The 22,041-nt window shown below is 47.3% G+C and overlaps 1 protein-coding gene across 2 annotated transcripts; it reads left to right on the top strand.

Moving 5' to 3' along the window:
- The first annotated feature begins 5,278 nt into the window (after nt 1-5,278).
- CAP1 (cyclase associated actin cytoskeleton regulatory protein 1) lies at nt 5,279-21,533 on the top strand. 2 transcript variants are annotated; one of them, XM_044997888.1, is made up of 13 exons: nt 5,279-5,413; nt 12,058-12,170; nt 12,685-12,785; nt 13,501-13,578; nt 15,400-15,543; nt 15,637-15,722; nt 16,864-16,969; nt 17,092-17,269; nt 17,982-18,172; nt 18,410-18,533; nt 18,643-18,725; nt 19,245-19,388; nt 20,145-21,533. In XM_044997888.1, the coding sequence occupies exons 2-13, from the start codon at nt 12,068-12,070 to the stop codon at nt 20,226-20,228; spliced, it is 1,422 nt and encodes a 473-aa protein (XP_044853823.1). In that variant the 5' UTR covers nt 5,279-5,413; nt 12,058-12,067; the 3' UTR covers nt 20,229-21,533. The 2 variants fall into 2 exon arrangements, with proteins under 2 accessions (XP_044853823.1, XP_044853824.1); XM_044997889.1 differs by having other exon boundaries at nt 5,369-5,413; nt 12,045-12,170.
- The last annotated feature ends 508 nt before the right edge of the window (nt 21,534-22,041 follow it).

Here is a 22,041-nt window from a genome sequence, read left to right as displayed (position 1 = left end):
CAAGGCTGTCATACCAGGCACCGTCACAGGCAGAGGCACCCTAGTTCGGACGGGTGCGGCCCCTGGGTGGTTTCGAGGCTCTCGAGGGTGGGACCGTAGGAGACCGGGAGGGGATTGAGAGTGCTGCCGCATGGGGGGGAGGGCTGCCACGGAGGGGCGGGTTTCCACTCCTGCAAACAGCGCAGTGCATCTGCATGCCAGAAGATGGTGCTCATCAAGGGAATTGTGAATCGGGGGCTGAGGAGTGCCAGGCGGATGGAGCGAGGCAAGCCCCCGCAACCCCGCTCACCGGCGGAAGCTCGAGGGCCGGATAAAAACGTCTGACGGGCCGTAGTTTGCCCATCCCTGCTCTGAGATGATAGTCTGGGGTGGTGACTGGAGGTAGAAGACAGTCTGTTCTGGATGCAGCTCAGAATAAAATCCTTGTTAACCTTTGGCTGGTTGGAGTGAGAGTCAGGCCTGTTAGCACATCAGGCAATGTCAATAAGGGTCTGGCTACACTGCAGCTGGGAGCACACCTCCCAGCGTGGGACCTGGGTAGACAGACACGTGCTTGGGCCAGTTGACCATGATTTGGTCATACATATGTTTGAAAAGGTTTCTTAGAGCAGATCTACACTGCAGCTGGGAGCATGCCTCCCAGCAGGCATCCACGCTGCTATTTTTAGTGCGTTAGGTGGAGCAGAGCTACCACTTCTCTCTCTACCTGGGCTGGGAGGCTTGTATGACCAAACCATGGTCAAATGACCTCGGCTCTTGACTTGGAGTAACGCATTCCCCAGTTCTAGGTCCAACTCTTACCCAGTGGGGCATTCTGGGTAAGTCAATCACCCTAGGTCATTTTCCCTATCTGCAAATGTGGGGCCTACTTCAGTGCCTGTTGAGAGGATTAGCTACTGTTTGTGAAGTGCTCTGGGGGGTGACAATGTAATGGAATACTGCACTTCATACAAGCCAATAAAGTGCTTTGAAGGTGTGATAAGGGCTATTGCTTTAGCAAGGCCCTATCCACAAGAAACTCAAGCTACTTACAATTATATCAGAAAATGATCTGTCAGGCCCAGTTCTGCTCCCAGTATGAGCAGAGCTTTCGACTTGACGTTACCTAACAACTAGGTTTTTCCAAGACAAAGGAGCAACTGATAGTTAGCCAAGATACTAGTCGAGGCAGAAAGGATATAGCAGAAATAGGAGAGGTGCGGAGAAGAGCAATTACAATGATTAGAGGCATGGGGGAGGGGCTGCCAGATGAGGATAACTAACTAACCCAAGGAGGCTTTGGTTCAGAGCAGAGCCAAGCGAGATGAAATGTAAGAAAGGTGCACACAATAGAGAATGGTGACAAGTGCTCCTACTCCTCCTGCCCTATTGTAGCAGAAAAAGAGGGACGCTCCGGGACATTAAAATGCAAGCAATTTAAAGGGAATAAAAGGAAACTCATTTTTAAAATACAATCTCAGATTAATCTGTGGGTCAATCTTGCTGCTGCAGGATCTTATTGACTTTAGCAGGACTGAGAAAAGGGTACGGATAAGAGCGGTATCCACAAGCACGATGGCTAGGATAGAAATGATCATCTATCCTGATGCTTCAGAACATGTGATGATAACCAGCTACGGTCAGGAAGAAATCTCCCCCTCCCCAAAATGAGATAGAATAGGGATAATACAACAACTAGCCAGCTGCATTACGGGGAAGGGGATTCACTGTCTGCAAAACTTTGGGCATTAGCCAATGCTGGAGATAGGATATTGCACTACGTGGGCTATTGGTCTGGTCTGCTGGCACTGAGATACTCTGGTGAGGGATGAATTGGTTTAGATCAGACCAGTTAGACAGACAGACAAATATGGGTGGTGAATAGGTGGCAATTCCTGTTTTTAGGGAACAGCCAGGGAGCTATTAAAAGGCTAAGATTTTCCACGTAGAAACTAGCCTTTTTTCCACCCTTATTATTCATTGGTAGTAGCAATTCTTGGGTGGCTGCACAGAGTGAACCGGAGTCAGCGGACCCACCAGTCATAAGCAAAAGTTACTGCAAGCCATTAACACCAATCTGCAGTAATTATCCAGTGTCCAGTCACTCCAAAGTACCTGAAAGCCAGCTTCCCATACCCTCTCTCCTTGCGCTACGTGCCTTACCTGGCTCCTCTTTTCCAGTTCCTTTCTTTCCCATCCCCGGTGCTTCTTCTACAGGAGCTGCTTGCTGGGTGGTAGGGGATCTGTGCTGTCAGGGCAATCTCCTCGGTCTTCACATCAGAAGCATGGCGGCCCCTTAGCTAAAATTTTCTTCTGTCCTTTGCTGCTCTGACAAACCACCCTGCTCAACTCTAGAAGTGGCGGCACTTCAGTGCTAGGAGGGAAGGATTCCTAGTTCTATAATTCGTAAAATGCTTTGAAAAGAGAACCCCTATGGAAATGTAAGTTATTATTAATTATTATTACTATTGGAGGCTCTCATCTTCCAATTCCTATTTGTGTCAGGCTAATTGGTCCCCTATGGAAATGCCTTACTGCTCTGCAAACAGAGGAGGGATAAGCAGCAAGGAGCAGATAAACAAAGAGAAGGTTTTAGTGCAAACATCTTCAGTCGTTAAAGGTGGGGAAAGAGAAGTAGAGAAAATGCATCAGACAGCAGCAGGGTCATCCCCGTGTAGAAGGCTTTTTAAAAAAGAGTGTGTGAAGTGAGCTGTGCAAGGTGGCTCGCACGACAGCTCTGGAGAATGAACACCTCTTTATTCATCAGACAGGTACAATGTGGGCAGCTGCAGTGAAAACTTGCCCACTCACCCCCATGGACCTCAACTCTGACTGCAAAGGAAGACCTCTAGGGATGAGAGGGGAGTTCAAATTCCATGTCCCGATCAGGCTTCAAACTTTCTGCCAACAAGGGACCCCAGACGTGCCAGATAGGGTGACTAGACAGCAAGTGTGAAAAAATCAGGACGGGGTGGGGGGTAATAGGACCCTATATAAGAAAAAGCCCCAAAAATCGGGACTGTCCCTATAAAATCGGGACATCTGGTCACCCTAGTGCCAGATGTGTTGGGGCTATGTGGAATATGAACCGCTGTCCCACTAGAATCAGGACTGAGTCCCTCCCCCAACTCATTTCACATGGCTGCCAAACAGAAACAGGTTTTGGTCTCTACTGAACTGGGCTGGATTTAAACTGGCAACCTAGAGAAAGGCTCTGATCCTCATTCTCACTCCCCAGGGTTGTCAGTTCAGGAAGTCAGGTCTGAAATACATCACTAGGTGTCGGTATGATCACATTGACAGGACACACATACTGCCAATCCCTTAATTCCTAGGAATAAAATAAATCTAACCCCCCTGCTTCCCCCACCCCCACTCAAGCGTTCTGGAGGCCGAGCACTGATGTCCAGTCCAATTTAGGCGCTCCGAGCGAGCATTACGGCTGCTCCTTTTCAGTTTCCACTCTGCTGGGAGGCTACTGCACCAGACGTTACCATCTATGGTAACAAAGAGCAGAGGACAGGAAGCAGTGGTAAAGTCAGCAGATCTCACTGGGTTTTCTCCTCCTTCCCCTCCCATCAATGTGTCCCAGTGGTGGTGTAGATGCTGGATATTTTCCCCCTCATGCACAAGAATGAGGCTTAAAAAAGTTCCATCTCCTCCTCCAAAGCCTTGACTTGAAGGGCAATGTTCAGACAGCGCAGTTTGCAGGGGATGAGTAGGGTAAACTCCCCTGTTCTATTCCTGACTCATTATGTGATTTCACTTGACCTCTCTGACTCAGTTTCCCCATCTCTAAAGCAGGGATAACTATTTATCCTCCCTTGGAGATCCTCAGCTGAAAAGTGTTCTAGAAGTTCCGTGTGTGATTAATTACAATAGCGCCACTAGCATGCACAGCCCTTTACAGCTACAAGAATAAAGGAGACTTGGAGGGAGTACAGGGGCTGCCTCCTTCTGGAAATTATTTCACAATTATCGGACATTTGGTGAAATGCAATGCATTCCAAAAGCCAAAAGTATTTGCTCATCAGAACTATAATTATGAGCAAGCAATAAAAGGCATCTCTGGCAGGGAAGACTTAGCTGCACCCAGAGAAGGGGAATGAACCCCAGGGACAAGCAAACCCCCATGCTCTCCCCCCACCATCAATGTGGGGGAGGAGAGGCTCATTAAGGTAACACATATGGTAATAATAAAGAGCTTCTCCGGGTTTCCTACCACTGTCCCTGAATTTGCTTCAGACTAAGCTCAGCTCACCGGGTGACTTTCACTTGCCTAGGTCCGTGAGTTCCACCTGTAATACGACTTGCTGCTTTTGGCCTGAGATAGGTTAGGAAATGGCGTCCCTCCCCAGGCACAGGTGGTTAGGGGGACATCTTTTGTCATTATCATCAAGTGTCTTTCTAGGCATTTCCTAGCACAGCTGGGCCTGTCCCTGCACCCTGAAGAGATGCCCCAGGCAAGGGTGCAGCTAATTGGACAGCAAACTCTTCAGTGACTGTCTCTTATACTATGTTTGTACAGTGCAATACAGCCCCCGTCTCAGTTTGCACCTAGGCACTACCATAAGTATGATGGGAAGGGGGGACCTATGCTGTTCCTTCCACAGCCTTCCAGGGGCCATCCTTCAGCTTCTTCCCCTGAGTCCAAACTGGCAGTTTTCCCTAGGAGCCTCCCCAGGAAGGGGCATCCCCTCCCCTAGTTCCAAACATCACTGCCTGAAGGTCCCCAGCCTAAGACCCCCTCTCCCTGCTCAGACTCCATGGCTGGGGGCAGCTGGGTCAATTTGCAGCTCAAACCCCATCCCCTGGGGGTCCCACGCTATAGCCCCTCCCAGCTCAGACCCCACCCCCTGGGGGTCCCACGCTATAGCCCCCCCAGCTCAGACCTCACCCCCTGGGGGTCCCACGGCTACAGCCCCCACAGCTCAGACCCCACCCCCTGGGGGTTCTACGCTATAGCCCCCGCAGCTCAGCCCCCACAGCTCAGACCCCACCCCCTGGGGGGCCCCAGCCTGTAGCCCCCGCAGCTCAGACCCCACCCCCTGGGGGTCCCCAGCCTGTAGCCCCTCCTCAGCTCAGACCCCACCCCCTGGGGGGCCCCAGCCTGTAGCCCCTCCTCAGCTCAGACCCCACCCCCTGGGGGGCCCCAGCCTGTAGCCCCTCCTCAGCTCAGACCCCACCCCCTGGGGGCTTAGACTATAAACCCCACCCCCTCCTCCGTGAATGGGCGCGCTAACCCCCGACCACGCCCCATCTCATTGGCCAATCCCGAGCCGCCTTCTCGGAGAGGGGCGTGGCACTCCTCCGGCCCGCCCCCCCGTGCGTAGTTCCGGTGAGGCCGGAGGCCGGAAGTGGAGGGCGGGGCGGCGCGGGGGCTGCTGGGCGGTGTCTCCAGGCGGAAGCGGAGGGAGCCGCGAGCGGAGCAGAGGTGAGGGAGGGAGCGGCGGGGCTGGGGGGACCCGCCCGGGCGGGGCGCGCGGCCGCTGGAAGCAAGGGGCAGCCGGGAGCCCCCGAAGCCCCCCCCAGCCTGGGGCACTCGGCTGCCCGGGCTCAGCCAGGGGCCGGCCTCGGGCTCTCCTGTCGTCCTGCCCTGCAGCTGGGGCAGCGGGCTGCGGGCGGCAGGGGTGCCTGTGGGGGGCTCCATGGGGCGTGCGTGAGAGGGGGTGTGGGAGCAGCCCCCCCCCGTCCATGGCGGGGGGAGAGGCCTGAGGGTGGATGGGGGAGCAGGGCTGCCCCCAGGTCTCTGGTGGGGGGAGGATGCCTGAGGGTGGGTGTGGGAGTGGGGCTGTCCCCCAGGCCTAGGGTGAGTGTGGGAGCAGGGCTACCTGCCAGGTCTATTGGGTGGGGGGGAGGTGGTGTGTGGGAGCAGGGCTGCTCCCAGGTCCATGGCAGGGGGAAGGTGTCTGGGGGGGTGGGAGCAACTCCCCCCCCCCAGCTCCGTGTGGGGAGGGGTGACAAAGAGATCAGGACTTTCTGTCCCAAACCAAATAACTTTCTCTGTGCAGATTCTTCTAGCCACACATTAAGAATTGATGAAGTTTAATTGGGAATATCATCTTAGGGGAAATACTCCTGTTTAGTTGTCACATGAGCTGCTTTCTCGAAATAAAGGGGTTTGCATGGAAGTGGGAGAGCACTTGTGTATGTGAAATCTGCTACTCTAGAAACAAACCAAAGTTAAACAGGGTCACTTAACTATTCAATAAGCAATAAATATGCATAAGTGCGCTTCTCATGCTATGGTCAGTTTAATAAAGACTCTTACAGATGTCATCCATTAAGTTGGGAAAAGAGGTTTGAGCTTCTCAGACAACTTCCTGCCCTAACGGTTGGCAGTAAGCAACACTTCTGTTGTCAATAAAATAAACTGTTTGAGCCTAACAGGAAGAGTGCATCCTTTTGACTGTTACTGAAATAACAGTCCAAATACTTTGCAGGGGAGTTGCTAAATTGTGTATATTCATAAAGCATTTTTCAGGCCTCAGATGGAAGGCTTACTATACCAATGTAAAGTGCTGTACAGCTGTAACAACGTAGGGCTGATTTCCGCTTTTTAGCACTGTTCTATTACTTGAAGTAGGAGTAAACGTAAATAATGGTGAAAAAATCCTATGGTGAAAATCTTGTGTGAAATCTGGCTCAAAATCTAGAAAGTGGTGATCCCATTCTGCCCCCCATGCTTGATTTCACTGTAGTTCTTCTGAATGCCAGTTCTTCACTGTTGACCTATAGTCATTAAACTAAAAGCTGGGCATTTCACATGGCTATTCTTCTTTCTGCAGATATGTAGTGTGATAGATTGACTTATTAGAAAGCAAACCAGAGGTGTAGACTAAAGAGATTGGCATCTCCTGAATGACTTATTCAGACACAAGAGGTGAACTTTAGCACTGTGTCCAATTTCCAGTGACAGTACTGCATATGTCTTTTAGTACTGCAGTGCCGAAATAATTTTCCTTTAACAAGGACAGGCCAGCTACATCAAACCACTGGTACCTCTCTACATGTCACTCTGATGTTCCCTTTTTCTTGTTCTCTGTACTGCTGTTTTCTCCTCTCACCCTTCCATTTCACAGTGAAATTGATATCATCTTAGTTTTAACTTTCCTGATCAAAATGCAACTGATCATCATGTCTTCACTGGGCTGCTCCACTGTCACATAAAATTGGAGCAATGTCTCTTCCGTGCTAAAACACAGGATTTGTCATGCCAGCTTCTGGTACCATGCTAGAAGTTGCCAACATCTGGATTAGAGACGCATGAGAGTGAAGGATTGGATTGTAGGATTCCAAATTAACCTTGGAAAAGCACTCTTTCCTGTTGTAACAAATGTTAACCTTCTTCTCTCAGAAAATCAAATGGGAGAAAAGTTAAAATGGATCTTTGTGTGATCTTGAGGTCTCTAGAATACTTCTCAGCTTCTAAGGAGCCCTTTGTGTCCATGGTTTATCAGCTTTAGACAAAGCAATCTCTATCCAAGGAAGCATATTTGGAACTCCTTCAGTCCTGGATCCATGACACACAACTTAGTACAGTCTCAAAGTAGCTTAAATGTTGAGGTTCCAAATTATTTGTAGGATTAGGTGTAGGTTACATACTCTGATTTTAAAAAGAGGGAATCTGTGCTAGACTATTCACCCTGACAGGAAACGTAGCAAGGTACTTGAAAAGTGCAAATCTTGTATGCCAGGTAATTCTAGTGAACAAAGATTACTTCAGAGTCATTTCACTCTATTAACACAACTTTAAAAAAAAATATGGAAATATACCTACCTCATAGAACTGGAAGGGAAAGGTCATTGAGAGTCCAGCCCCCTGCCTTCACTAGCAGGACGAAGTACTGATTTTGCCCCATATCCCTAAAGTGGCCCCCTCAAGGATTGAACTCACAACCCTGAGTTTAGCAGGCTAATGCTCAAACCACTGAGCTATCTCTCCCTTCTTTCTACTAAGTTTATTTGGCACTTTTTATCCGGGTAAAACTTCTAATGACTTCACTGGATGTTGTTTCTCAGGAGTGCTGAATAGGTGGTTGACTTTATCTCTTGTATCTAACAGAACATCATGGGATAGCTTTCTAAATCAGAAATAAAAAGTTGTAATTCTGAGATATTGGCCCTAAATATCTTCATTTCAGGACTAATGTCAAAAAGTATTTAGACTAGAGAACCTTGTGTCTTGGCAGCCATCAGGGACTAGCAGTAGCAGTGTATTCACTGCTAGCCCTGGCAACTCCCAGGATGTGTCAGACCCTAAATCAGTCACTCTGATTACTGTTTTGCTCTCCTTTGAGTAAAGCCTGACTCAAATGGTGTACTGAACAGCTAGATAGAAACAGATTCTTAAGCTTTTTAGAAGATACAAATCTCGAAGTAGTATGAAATCTCTGAGCAGGTCCGCTGAGTGTGTCAACTTAGTCTTGTATTTTCTCAACTGAATCGTCCCATTTTAGCTCCTCGGGACTGTGGAAACAGGAAGTACTCACAATGCTGTTGGCAACATGAGGCTCACACGTCTCATACTTTACAAAAAGTGAATCTGAACAGAGGTGCACATCTAACTCTAAGAGGTTAGACTATTGAGAGGTTATAAAACCAACATTCAGTTATACTGAAAAATGATTTAAACTAGATGACAACAAAATTAAAGTCTCGTATCTTGACCTGCCAAGTTAGAAGTACTTTTATATCCGGACCTGTTAACTTTACTGAGCACTGGTCTTGGTCTGGTTATCAGAAAGACTGTCAATCCTTGACTGACGTGTCCCAAAATAGAAATCCCCTCCGGTGCAGTATTGTTTTCCTTGGATTAATTAGCAGTTATACCTCTTATTGTTTTGAGTCCTGTACAAGGCAGATTGCTAGGTATAGCTGGAAGGCCTATGTCTGTGCCAGGGTGTGTTTACCTTCAGGCCCTGAGAAAATTATCTTAATTAATGTTGGCGAGTAGCTTAAAACCAAAAATATTTTCAGATACTCTGGAGGTGGATTGATCTCTCAGCCGGAGTAAAATGTGTGGCGGTTCAACATGAGTTCTTAACTGGCCTGCTAATAGAGCTGAAACTAGTTATAGTTGGTTCTTGAAGACTTGACTTGTAACTATTAACAGAAAAACATCTGAAAAACTTCCCATGTAAACAAGACGTAAACCTAAATTCTGGAATATTGCTCCAATGTTGGAGTCTTCTCTGAACTTCAAACTCTTGGTTATCCAAAGGGCTAGCCCTGGTGTGTGACTTAAGATTTCAGTTCGGAAAGACTTTGAAGTTATCCAGGACACGCAGATTGCAATGAACAAAAACGATCTCTAATGTCTCAATTTACCATCCCCCATTACAGATAGTGGAATCTCAGTTATTTGTTTGTATCTCGTTGCATTAGAGAGCTTTAGAGAACCAAGTTAATCTATATAGCGTGGATTCTATCATTGCAGTTTGTTTCAGCAGTTCATGTTATATTAGATGACTGCTCAACCAGTGCAATAGTACGGTCTTTTTTCCCCTCACAGACTTCTAGTGTCTGGTTTGCAGATTCTATTCTTACCAACATCAGTATGATTCTTGTCTGTATAATGAGATGTGTCTTCATTTAAATAGCACCCTTGATGCTATTTACATCTGGAGGGTAGAAGAGAGTGAGCTATGCTAGGTAGTTCTGGTGAAGGCTGGCAGAAGTGTAGCAGGCTCCTTCTGGAGTTCACATGGCCAGCAATTATCACTTGGTGCAGTGGCAGCAGAATCAAAGTGATTGCTTTATAAGCTGTGTCCTAATGCGGAGGGCACCCATGTCTATCGCAACTAGAAGATGAAATTAATTCACCATCTGTTATGTGATGCTAGGTTCACAGAAGTGACCTCAAATGCCATGCATGTAGGGTTTTCCTGACACAGGCTACAAGCTGCCCGAGAAGATTCTGACAGCTCAGTGGTGGGAATGAGGGAGTCCATCTGAAGTTCTGGGGGAACTTTGGTACCATCGCTCTGGTTTCAGGAGCTCACCTGGGAGGGGTGTTGTGCATTCTGTTGTGTACAGGCCTGCAACATGTTGAATTCCTCAGGGTTGGAAACTGCCCTCCATCTGGGCTCGTTCATGTTATCCATAATCCCTATCTGAAATGCAGACGGAGACTCAGGGTAACGGGTCTGATCAGATTAGAGCCCCATATGGACTGGAGTGGGGATCAGTGGTGCAGAATGGCAGCTTTGTCTGCTTGCTGTTCTGTAAACCTGAGATCCTTTTGGAAACATGCTTCATTAAAACATGTGTGGAACTCGCTTCCCTGAGTTTCTGGAGTGCAGCATCCACAACTGATGGCAGGTTTTGGGGGGGGGGGGGGAGGTTATTTTTGTTCCTTCTGGAATACAGGTGGGAGGGGAGGGGTCAAGAGCTGCAGCTTCTTTGTACAGAGTGAGATTCATGTGTACTTGGGGTCTCCTGCTGAGGTGGAGCACTGAGATCCTGTGCTTGGTACCCTGCATCCTAGGAAATAGAAGAGAGTTCATCACTAATGTAGGCGGCGTGATCAGACATCACACATGTGCCTCAAACTTCTCTAAACTCTTTCTTGCTGTAACTTGCCTAATAGCTGCTGATCACCTTTCTATAGTGAACTAGAGGAGATGTTGTTCCACGGAGGAAATTGCTCTCTTCCTCTCTGAAGTTGAGTAAACATGCTGGGGTGGAACATTGCATCAGACCCTCCCCCGCCCCCTCTGCACTCCACCCCCATCCCATCCTCCTTTCTCCGGTGTTTCAGTGGTTCTTTTCCTGATTCTTCATACGAACTGAGGGATGAAAGTGACCTTGTTTTTCCTAGTGACATCACTGTTCCTTGTGACTAATGCTGGATCTGGCCTGCATCATCCATGGGACAGGGGAAAATAAACATTTTATAGCACAGCTTGGGAGGCTTTGCAAACAAAAAGCAAAATTGGTTAAAATCCAAGTCTGCTGTACGAGGCGGATCTATTCTCAGCTTTTTAAATATAGCCGAACAAATCTAGTTTCCCTTTGGAGTATGTTGGCGCCAGTGACTGAAGGTGAAATTCTTCTTATTAAGGTTCTGAGCTCTGGAGGCTGTCTGCAATAAAAGGAAGTTGTGTGTTCAGGCTGCAAGCATGATTCATGCTTCAAAATGTCTTAATGTATGGTGATAAGATGGAAGCGTGTGGCTGGCTGGTTGCTGACCCCTCCCTGCATTCCCTTTGCGTTAGTGTTCAGAGGGTGAATTCTGAAGCTCTCTGGTGCTGAGCAGGGCAGGAAAGTTTTATTATACTTCTCCAAATGAGAAGCTTAAATGACTTATGTGCCTAAATTACCCTGGTCCATCGCTGGGAGACTAGTTCCCTCAGCATATAGATAGCCAGTATTAACAGGGGACACATTGTTTCAGAAGCAGCTTTGCATTCTTCTCTTGTGCAGCTGCTTGTCTTGGCATGTGCCAGAGCATGTCTTGGTTTAGCATGCTAATTCTGTGGGTTGAGACATTGCTGGAGTCTTGGAATTCAGGGGTGGGTGTGGCCACCTCAAATGTATTTGCGGAATCAAAACCACCGAATCTTATCTGCAATTAACTCTTCCTAGCGAAGCCATTGTACGTGTAGAAAAAGAACCAACCCTTTGATAGCAATCATACAAGAAGTCAGTTATGGTCATAATCAGAGCTGTGGTCAGTTTTCCTATAGTCTATAAAATTCTATGCAGGGTCTTGCACCTCACCTACCGCCATGGTACCTGAGCACTTACAACAAAATATCTGGAAGTCCTCCTTGTCAGTCTAGCATGGATGTGCTATGAATTACTATGCAGTGGACACTATTTGGGCGTTATGGATTGGCCAATGGAGCCCTCTGATGGGTTCTGGCAGCTGGGCTATCAAAAGAGTTATCTGAACAATGGGTAAGCGTGCTACGGAGTCTAAAATGCCTAAACTGGGTGATGTGAGGCTAGAATAAGATTCCCCGTCTGATTGGGGAATGACTAACATTCAGAATGTTAAGTAACTATCAGACTATTGAGCATTCCGTTGATGATGTGTGCGAGGAGCTAATTGTGAGTAGTCTGTCTCTGCAGGTGGTGAGCAATGACAGATATGCAAAGCCTGGTTGAGCGGTTGGAGAAGGCTGTGGGTCGCTTGGAAGCTGTGTCCCAAAGCCCTGGCATGTATGGAGATGGCCCTTCCAAAGGTAGGGACCCTCTGCTGAAAATCCCTGTATCAATACTGAACATGTTGTATGGTTGGTGTTGATTGTACTGGACACTGAAAGTACCGATTCTGGAAGGCAAATGCGCTGCAGAGCATGCAGGCTGATGTTGTGTAAGCCTGAATAGCTGTACCAGGAGGGGAAGTGAGTTTCACGCAGATAACATGCAGACCCACACACACATGCAGGAGAGGCCTGTGGTTACTGTACTGTTAAAACCAGAGCTTCCTGCGGGTGCAGTACTTCCCTTGTCTCCTTACAGCCAAGCTACTTCTTTCTTACACAAAGGTACGTTTAGACCAGCATCCATCTGCATGCTTGAGGATCAGCCGCCGCCGCCATATATACGCTCTGACTTGCACAATCCTACTCACAAAGTGCTCTGCAAAACTTCAGTGTAAGGAGGGTGGCAGCATTTGCTGAAAATACTCCCCAATACTCCCAGTCTGAGTCCATCTGCTACCCCTTAATGCTGCGCTCTGTTCTGTTTCTGCAGGAATAGCTGAGTATGTGCAAGCGTTCGACACTCTCCTGGCTGGTCCAGTAGCAGAATATATGAAGATCAGCAAAGATATTGGTGGTGACGTTCAGAAACACGTAAGGATTTAGCTTCCTTTTCCCATGTTGTAAATATATGGCTGACCACTAGTCTAGACTTTTAAGGGCTGAGTAAGAGAAGTTCTTCCCCACTCCCTAGAGCAAAGCACTGACCTTGGAGGATCCAACACAGATGGAGATCCCTGGATAACCCACGGGAGATCTCCATCTACCCACTTAGAGGGATACACAATAGGGAGGAACGGAACTGCCCAGTTTCAGTATTTGGTAAATTCTTGTCTATCCTGACTCATCAATTTCCATTGAACGTCTCTCCAAGAACAGGGAGAGATTAAAACCAGACCAGATGGCCCAGAATCAGCTGTCTTCACAACCAGACCATGCAAGGGAGGCCAAAAAGATGAATTGGTCCCTGTAAATACTCCTGATATCTACATGTAGTTACATGGTTCTGTCTAGCTATGTTCTGTGGCCCCCCCTTACCATAGTATTTGACCACCTCGCAATCTAGTATATATTTATCTTTTCAATGCCCCATTAGGTAGGGAAGCACTATTATCCGCATGTTACAAATGGGAAACTAAAACCATGAGAGGCCAAGTGACTTGCCCCAGGGTCACTCAGGACATCTGTGATGGAGCAGGGACTTGAACTCGCATCTCCTGAATCCCAGGCTAGCACACTGACCACTGGAGCTTCCTTTTTGTCTGTGTAAACAATATGTAACTGTTTTTTTCCCCCGCTTCCTTATAAGGCTGAAATGGTCCATACAGGCCTGACGACTGAGAGAGTTCTCCTGGTGACAGCATCACAATATCAGCAGCCATCAGGGGTAAGTCTAGAGAATCCTAACACAGGTCACTCAGAGCTGCATAGGTCTTGGCTAATTGGGAGGAAAACAGCAAAAGCTGAGGAATCTGGGCCCTTAAAATTGCTCCTCAAGAAACCTATCTGGAGTGGAGGTGACTCCTTCGTCCATGAGTTTGCACTCTTCTGATCAGAATAGTGTGTGCAGAGTCTAGTTCCAGAAACTGACTCGACTCACTGAAACTAGTAGAAGATGCTGAGTATTTTATGGATTTGCTGTAACTACCTACGCTTGTACAATGCACAGGTGGCTCCTTCTCATACCTGACAGCCGGTACTTGGCTCACGTTTCACTTGGCATCAATACTAGATGCAGTTCCTATTTGTTAAGCCACGAATTACAGAACAGAACCTGTTAGATGGGAATCGAGCAGACAATACTTAGCATAATACAGTCTTTGTAAGTCCTCAAAGCACTACATGAAGATTCTTACCTAGGTAGCATAGGTGTCTGGCTGGCTCGATGCTGTGATACCTGAATAATGGCTAGAGTCTTAAAGTCAGTTTTCCTTAGTAAGCAGATCAACAATCCCCCCCCATGCTGCAGCTTCTCTGCCTGGGAGGGGAGTCTGATCCTGCATGCATTGGTTTTCTTCTACTTATACTTCGACTTCTCTAGTGATACGTTATGCACCTTTGCCTGTCCTTGCAATGTCCCAGTGGGAGAACTACCACCTCTGCTCATGCTACTTCAGGATGTCAAGATTTCTGTGCTGCTTCCCCTTTCATTGCAAAGTAGAGTATCGCAGTTCAGCTTCAGGGTTCTGCTTCCCTCTTAAACCAGACTGCCTAGGACACAGAAGTCTGCCTAGAAGGCCTTCAGCTTTCTGTAAAGGACGTCTAGTCAGTTCTGGAGCAGGCACGCCCTTGTTTCAGATGCCAAATTCTTGAATTCTCTAAAGTTTGTTTACTCAAGCATACCCTTACCCGATCATGGCTCTCGATCGGAGCTTCCCAAACCGTAGCCAGGAGTACTTGCTGGTGGGCCGAGAGAGCTAGCGTTCCTCCTTTCCATCTGCAACTGAGCAGATAGGAAAGAACAACCAAGTGAAGAGCGCAAACGGACTCTTCTTAAAGACACAACACTCTTTGCACTTAAAGAGCTTTAAAAAAAAATCTGCCTATATTCTACTCCGTATATATCGCTGCTGACACAGTGAGAGGCATGATCACAAATGGAAAGGAGGTTGTCCATGGGACCATCTCTGCTATGGTTCATGCTCTTAAAGTTTGTCCTGTAGTAGAGTGGACCAACCAAATGACCTGGGAAAGCTGCTTCTGAGCAACTGATCTCCTATGTCCAAATCTCTGAATAGACACCGCAGAGCAAGACACTTTGTGAATATTTAAGCGTAAAAAAAAAATTGAATTGAATTCACAGAAGTCCAACTCTTTTTCTCTTTAACTCACCCTGTCAAGTTTAGATACGGGAGCAACTTGGTTTGTAATGAACCTGAAACGTGTGCCCAAAACCCAAGACGACAAAGCAATTTGAAAAGCATCTGAATACTACAGAATCTCTAAAAGGCTATTCCCGTCTTCATTATTGATGAGACTTGTCTCAAAGTGCCTCTTGGCTTCTGCATTAGTCACAATTTCTGGCATGCTTCCATAGCACTAGTCCAACGCAAAACTCTGACTTCACTACAGGAGGAGCATGGAGGGGGCTGTAACTGGAACACTGGCAACACAAAGCTTGTTCAAGAGCTGTAGCTTAGGCTTGTGCCAACTAGATTCCATCTAAGAATGGCTGTCTGTTTGCCACCCGTCCCCTTCTGTGTTGCAGAATAACTTCTCAACGCTACTGAAACCCATTTCAGAGCAAATCCAGGTGGTGCAGAACTTCCGGGAGAAAAACCGTGGCAGCAAACTGTTCAATCACCTATCAGCTGTCAGTGAGAGCGTCCCGGCGCTGGGCTGGGTGGCTATGGTAAGGACTACAGTGGGTCCCTGGGGTGGGGTGGGGGAGGCTGGGATTGCTGCTGCAAGAGGCCCTGGTTCTAATATGTTGTGTCTTCTCTAGGCCCCAAAGCCTGGCCCCTACGTGAAGGAAATGACGGATGCGGCCATGTTTTACACCAACCGGATCCTCAAGGAATACAAGGATGTGTAGGTTCAGCTTCGCTCTGCAAAGCGGGAGGGATGCAGACAGCTGAATACTGAAACTTCAGTTCCTTGATCTAACTGTGGAGGGGCATGTGGCCCCCCTAGCACGCAGTCCTGAAGGATTAAGATAATAAAATACCTTGGTTCCAGAGATCAGCATCTGCTGTGCTGGTCTGGTATTGCACCTTACTAATGCACCGTTTAAGCTGAGAACCCTGCCTGCTTCAGCCAAGTCGCTTAAAGTTAAACAATTCCTAGTTCTTATGTTCGAGCCTTTCATTAGTAGACCACAAAGTGTTTCACAGTCTTTAACGTAGTTATCCTCCCAACGCCCCTGTGTGGCAGTGCTATTATCCCTATTGTACAGATGGGGGAACTGAGGCACAGAGACTAAGTGACTTGCCAGAGGTCACGCATGCTGTCTGTAGCAGAGCAGCGAATTGAAGCTGAGTCTCCCAAGTCCTAGCTAGTGCCCTAGCCCCTTCATTAGTCTCCAGAATGTGGAAATCAGACAGCTGTGAACAAAGCCCTAATGCAAGCGGAACCATCAAGAAGTATGACCCCTCCAAGACATCTCTGAAGCCTTGCCTAGTAAACTTAATACCACTCCTTTCCTTTAGCAGTGGCAGGGTGTTTAATACACCTCAGCATCAGAAACAGCTGCATTCCCATAAATATATTGACGTTGACAGGTTTTCTTAGATTTATGATATTGGGCAAATCGATGGGAGCAAGTGCATTGGCATCCCTTGTGTGTCCACTCCATCCAGTAACCTCTTGGCTTTTTTCAGTAAGACATCTTTCCAATATGTTATGCCAATTGAGCATCACCCAGTAGGGTTTAGTTTGTTGCAAGTGTTTTGTTCTGCAGTCTGTGGACCTCTGACTAGGTGCGGAGGGCTAGCATTCAACAGTAACTGGCTTACTGACCCGAACGCCCCACGTCTAATTGTGCACAGTAGCCCTCAGGGCTGGGGGTTATAGCCGTTTGCGCTCTCCTTGCATTGGTGCTGCTACTCAGCTCCAAATCTTTGCAAGCTAGGGGACAGGGAAACTGAAGGATCCAGTTACAGCCACATGGCATCAGTTCTTTCCTAGATAATCACTTGCACTACTTAGCTTGTCTCGATCTTTTTCCCCTTAGAGATAAGAAACATGTGGACTGGGTGAAAGCTTATCTGAGTATCTGGGCAGAGCTGCAGACATACATCAAAGAGTATCACACCACTGGGCTGACCTGGAGCAAAACGGTGAGTGCTGACTGTATGTTGGCAATCAGTACTTCATAACCTAGGGACTCTAATGTTACCGGGGACTGTTGCAGCAAGTAGCGATCACACAAGTTTAACTCCCTCTCGGGCATCTCTTACAGGGTCCTATAGCAAAAGAGGTGGGGAATGCACCTGCAGCACCCCCAGCCGGTGCTGCTCCTCCACCACCTGGTCCTCCCCCCCCTCCTGCTCCAGGCCCCACAAACTCCGGTTCAGATGACTCTGTTTCCCGCTCAGCGCTGTTTGCCCAGATCAATCAGGGAGAAGGCATTACCTCTGGTAAGCAAACTGGGCAACTGAAGGCTGGTGGTGGGCAGCCATTTGGCTAGTAGGTCAACGAAAGAAAACATTCTAGGTTAAGTCTGGATGGGGTTCTGCGTCACTTATCTGCAAACCCTAAAAAGCTTCCTCTGGGAAGCAGGAAGAGTTCTCTTACTTAATAGCGTTCCCAGGATGAATGGGCTTGGACTGCTCAGACCATCAGATATACAAAAGAGCATGGTTAGGATATTGTAGTTTAAAAACTAGCTCGGGGGTGGGGGAGGAGACTTTTGCATGTGCAAACCTGCACACAAATTACCATTTGCATGTTCAGTGACCCAGTGAAATGTGGGTGAACCAAAGCTCATGAAAACTTGGTCCTAGATTTACATCTTCCCTACAGAGAGTGGAACAGCTGTGGAATTCTGGCTCTAGTTCTAAACATAACACTTCAAATCTAGCTCTCAATCTCATATCAGTAAAGGCTAAAAGCACTTACCTTTCCTCCAGGTCCCTTTCTTCATAGCAATCTTTCATGTTGCCCAGTTCAATGTAGATTATAAACTCTTGAAGCAGAGAACTTGTTTTATGGGTCCTCAAAAGAGTTCAGCAGACTGCTCTTGTAATAGCTGCTGACTTCTGGTACTTGTTAAACTTGGACCTTGCACACCTAGTAACTTAGCATTATCCAGCCAAACGATGTCTGGAGTAACAGCGGTTTCTCTTGTAGCCCTGAAACATGTTTCAGATGATATGAAGACTCACAAGAACCCAGGGCTGAAGAATCAAGGTGGCCCTGTCCGAACAGGACCCAAACCATTCACCGCTCCCAAACCCGCCTGTGCAGCTAACCCACCCAAAAAATCACCCCCAAAGAAGGAACCGGCAATGCTAGAGCTGGAGGGCAAGAAGTGGAGAGTGGTGAGTGTCCATGTGACAGCCCAGACTGGCTGCTAGAGTGATGGGAATTCAATAGCAGAAGATGACCCACAAACATCTTTCCTCTGAAATAACTAGAAGGTGTCAGCTTGAAGGAACAAGCCCTCTCTGCAGCCTTGTGAATTCTTCAGAGGAGAGAAGGTGACGTGACACCTCCACACTTCACTCTGTAGCTCTTTAGGGAAACGAGAGTAACTGGTATTTGTCACCCCCTTTCAGGAAAACCAGGAGAAGGCCTCCAACCTGGTGATCAGTGACACAGAGCTGAAGCAGGTAGCATATATTTACAACTGCACGGACAGTACACTTCAAGTCAAGGGCAAAATCAATTCCATCACCGTGGGTAAGTGCTGTGGTCCAAATGGGCTGGCCTTCTGTATGCTGGCACATCAAAGGGCTGGATCTGGATGGGGGGTTGTAGCACTATGAGCTCTTTTCTTTCTCCCCTGCAGATAACTGTAAGAAGCTAGGTCTGGTGTTTGATGATGTGGTGGGCATCGTGGAGATCATAAACTGCAGGGACATTAAAGTTCAGGTAACTACCCACAACTCTCCTTGTGACTCTGACTATAGAACTCTGCCCTGCGTTATGCGGTGGTGCCTTTACAGGTTCACTTTGCAGGACACAATCTAATGAAACAATCTCTAGAAAACACATCAAACTCGTTCCATGCAGGGGTTTTCAAACAGCACTGGATCAAGCTGTCTAAACAGGGTTGCAGAATGGAAAACAAACTCCTCATACTGAGCATTATCCACCCTAAGGAAGGCAGTGTAATCCAGTAGCTAAAGCAAGGGGCTGAGGGTAGGAGTCTGTTCTAACTTCTATCCCAACATTTGATTTGTGGTGATGGCCAAGTTGCTCAACCTCCATTAGCCTTTCATCTGACCTTCCGTGGAACAAAGTTAATACTTGCTTCCCTCCAGAGATATGGTAGAGTTCAGTGTAGAATACTTAATCCCTGGAGGATAATGTAAAGTAACGAACTATAGCGGTTCCCTGGGATAAGCGGATGCTATTGTAACCACCTCCCTGCTGTGTTTTCCTTGCTAGGTAATGGGTAAAGTGCCAACAATTTCCATCAACAAGACAGATGGATGCCACGTGTATCTGAGCAAGAGCTCCCTAGACTGTGAGATTGTCAGTGCCAAGTCTTCAGAGATGAACGTCCTCATCCCCACAGAGAGTGGTGACTTTGTAAGTGTTTCCTCGTCCCGAAATGAGTGGAGAGCTGTAAGGGGTGGAGTGAACAGAGGGGCGGGGCTTATTTAATGGCAGGAATCAGAGCAATTAAGAAGCATGGCATTGCTTCAGGTCACATTTTGTTCCATTGTCTTACTGAGACAAAAACTAACCCCTCACAGAGAAGGATGTTCATTGAAGGACCTGCCAATAGAGCCCTTCTCTGGTAGCTAGATACTGCCCCAGATTCCACCCTTTACATGATGGATTCTTGAAACCCATCAAACTTAAGATGTAGGTGTCTTCCCTTGATCTGTCTTCTCTGAAGCCAAATTCAGTAGCTCCTAACCAGATGGCGCTCGCTATGAAGACACTGTTGTTGTAAGTAACCCATGACCCTCCTAGGTCCATTGAGGAATGAAATGTGGCAATGGTAACAAAGTGTGATCTTAACTTTAGACTTCTTCAATTTAATCTTCTAGAAAAAGCTGTGACTTGCTAAATGTAGCATCTACTCACCAAACCAGTTCTTGGTCTTTATTTGGATTTCAAATCAAATTTTGTCCGTCCTGTCTGTCCGTGTCCCAAATGACATGTCTGCAGTGCTCAAAACACTACAGAGCAATTCAGAAAGGGGGGGTAGTAGCTTCCTAGCGAAGTGCAAATTATTCTTTGTCTGCCGCTAGGTTTGTCAGGCTAGATGGGACAGGAGTAGTCTCTAGTCTTTCATATAAACCAGACTTTTCACTACAGATTTCTTTCACCCTCCAGAACGAGTTCCCTATCCCTGAACAGTTCAAGTCCCTGTGGAATGGGCAGAAGCTGGTTACCAGCGTGACGGAAATTGCTGGCTAAGCAGAATGGCATTGGGACTTGTGCCTCCCCTTGCCCTGGCTGTGGGACAAATCTGCTTTCAGATGATTCTCTTAGATTTCCTGTACCTTTCTGCTCTCAAACTGCTTCTCTGTCTTCTACCTGAGAGACACAGCTACCTGCCTTCACTGAAATACCTCGGGCTGGGATTTGGTGTAGGGTGGCGGGTCAGTTGATCTTCTGCATCTATCAGCAGGAAGGTGCATCATCCCCCTCTTGTCAGATCTAACCTCACCAATCAATCGCGTCTGACTTCTGGCAAACTTCAGAGCCAGGATAGGTGGTTGGCTTTCAGATTGTTCCATGGGTTTGGTATTGTGTTATCTTCAGACAAATTGTTCATGTGAGAAAGGAATGTTGTCCCTCTTGGAATTGACATAATGGTGTCCTTATCAGGGTCCATAGTTCCCAGCTTGGTAAGTTGAGCTGGCAGGTGTGTTTCAGGAAGGTACTGGGAGCTGCTACTAACTCAGCTGTGTGTACTAATCAGTCAGTGGCATTACAAGATGTGGGGAATGGCTTTGCTGGACCAAAGGCTGAGGACTGGGCGTGTAGCATTCCACCTTGTTTCCCTTTCAATGCTCCTATTTGCTCTGTGTAATTCTCTTTGTGCCATGATGGGGAGCTTTGCAGTAAACAGGTGCCACAGAAGACTGCATTAGAGTAAATGATCTACTCTGCTGTCTGTCCAGGGTTAGAAGCTGAAGTGTCCACTTCCCTATGAGCCCTTCTCCAAAAGGGATCTTCACCCAACGGGTTCCTTCTAAGCAGCTGAACTCAAGTTCAGTCTTCCAAGACAGTTCTTCTGAACCTGTCTCTCCTCCCTAGCGAGGGATGCTTCTTCATTCCAAATTCAGTATTTGTTTTGTAAACAAGAGTTCGACTAAGTCAGTCCCATTGTTCATTCTCACTCATGCTTAGTTACTATAGAATGTGAAACTGTTCTCAGCCTCTCCCCTTTCCCCCTGTTGCTTGGCTCTTTACTCTGCTGGAGGCTTGCAGCCTCTTTTCCAGGGCCTGCATTGACCCATAAAGGGAGCTGCACATGCTTGACCTTCATGTTTCCTTGTCTCTGGTGACATCTGCATATCTGACTGCATTTCCTCTGTACGTTGTCAATGGTTTTTTCTCTAGGATGAAACTCACAAAATATGCAAATTTTTTTTTATTTTGAGACTGTCCTGTAACTTGTACTCATCTTCTCCTGAGGCTTGTGGGAAAAAACTTTTCTTATGTACTTAAAATTATATGGAAGATAGAATAAAGTTCATGCCAACCTGCTCATTACACTAGCCCTTGTTTGCTGTTCAGAAGGGATATACTGGAGTGCAGCTAGGAAACTTCTTGTTGCTAAAACATCCCTCAGGTTGCTGAGAATGCGGATTCACGCCCCCCCTGCTGCTCAATGGGTTCTATATTAGTGGGTAGATGAGAATTGTGGGTGGGAGCAAAGCTTATTGCAGGACCAGACACTAAGTGGAAAGCACTAACACTCCTAGTACTACTTCCCTTTTTTCAAATTCATGCTGCTAGCTCCCTGGCTGAGGAAGGGAATCTGTCATCGGCAGGGCAGTAAGAGAGGTTATCAGTTCATTAGGCAGCTGTAAAACATTCTTTATTAAAGAGAATCAACATTGAACCAGTGCACAACAGTAGCTAGTCAGCCGACATCAAAAAGCTTTTAATAATCATTGAAAACTTGAGCCAGCACCCCTTCCCCCAGCTGTAATGCTATCTTCTCCCCTATTTCTACAAGCATGTGTCCTTAAATCTAAGTGGTGGTCCTCACTCTATG

This window comes from Mauremys mutica, chromosome 23 (genome assembly GCF_020497125.1).
Source record: "Mauremys mutica isolate MM-2020 ecotype Southern chromosome 23, ASM2049712v1, whole genome shotgun sequence".
NCBI classification, from domain to species: Eukaryota; Metazoa; Chordata; order Testudines; family Geoemydidae; genus Mauremys; species Mauremys mutica.
This window is presented reverse-complemented; position numbering and strand designations above follow the sequence as displayed.

What these genes read in the sequence shown, in the direction of transcription:
- CAP1 (XM_044997888.1), top strand. Translation starts at nt 12,068, where the DNA reads ATGACAGATATGCAAAGCCTGGTTGAGCGGTTGGAGAAGGCTGTGGGT. An exon ending in AATATCAGCAGCCATCAGGG is followed by an intron (nt 13,579 to 15,399) that starts GTAAGTCTAGAG and finishes TCTGTGTTGCAG; the next exon opens with AATAACTTCTCAACGCTACT. An exon ending in CCACAGAGAGTGGTGACTTT is followed by an intron (nt 19,389 to 20,144) that starts GTAAGTGTTTCC and finishes TTCACCCTCCAG; the next exon opens with AACGAGTTCCCTATCCCTGA.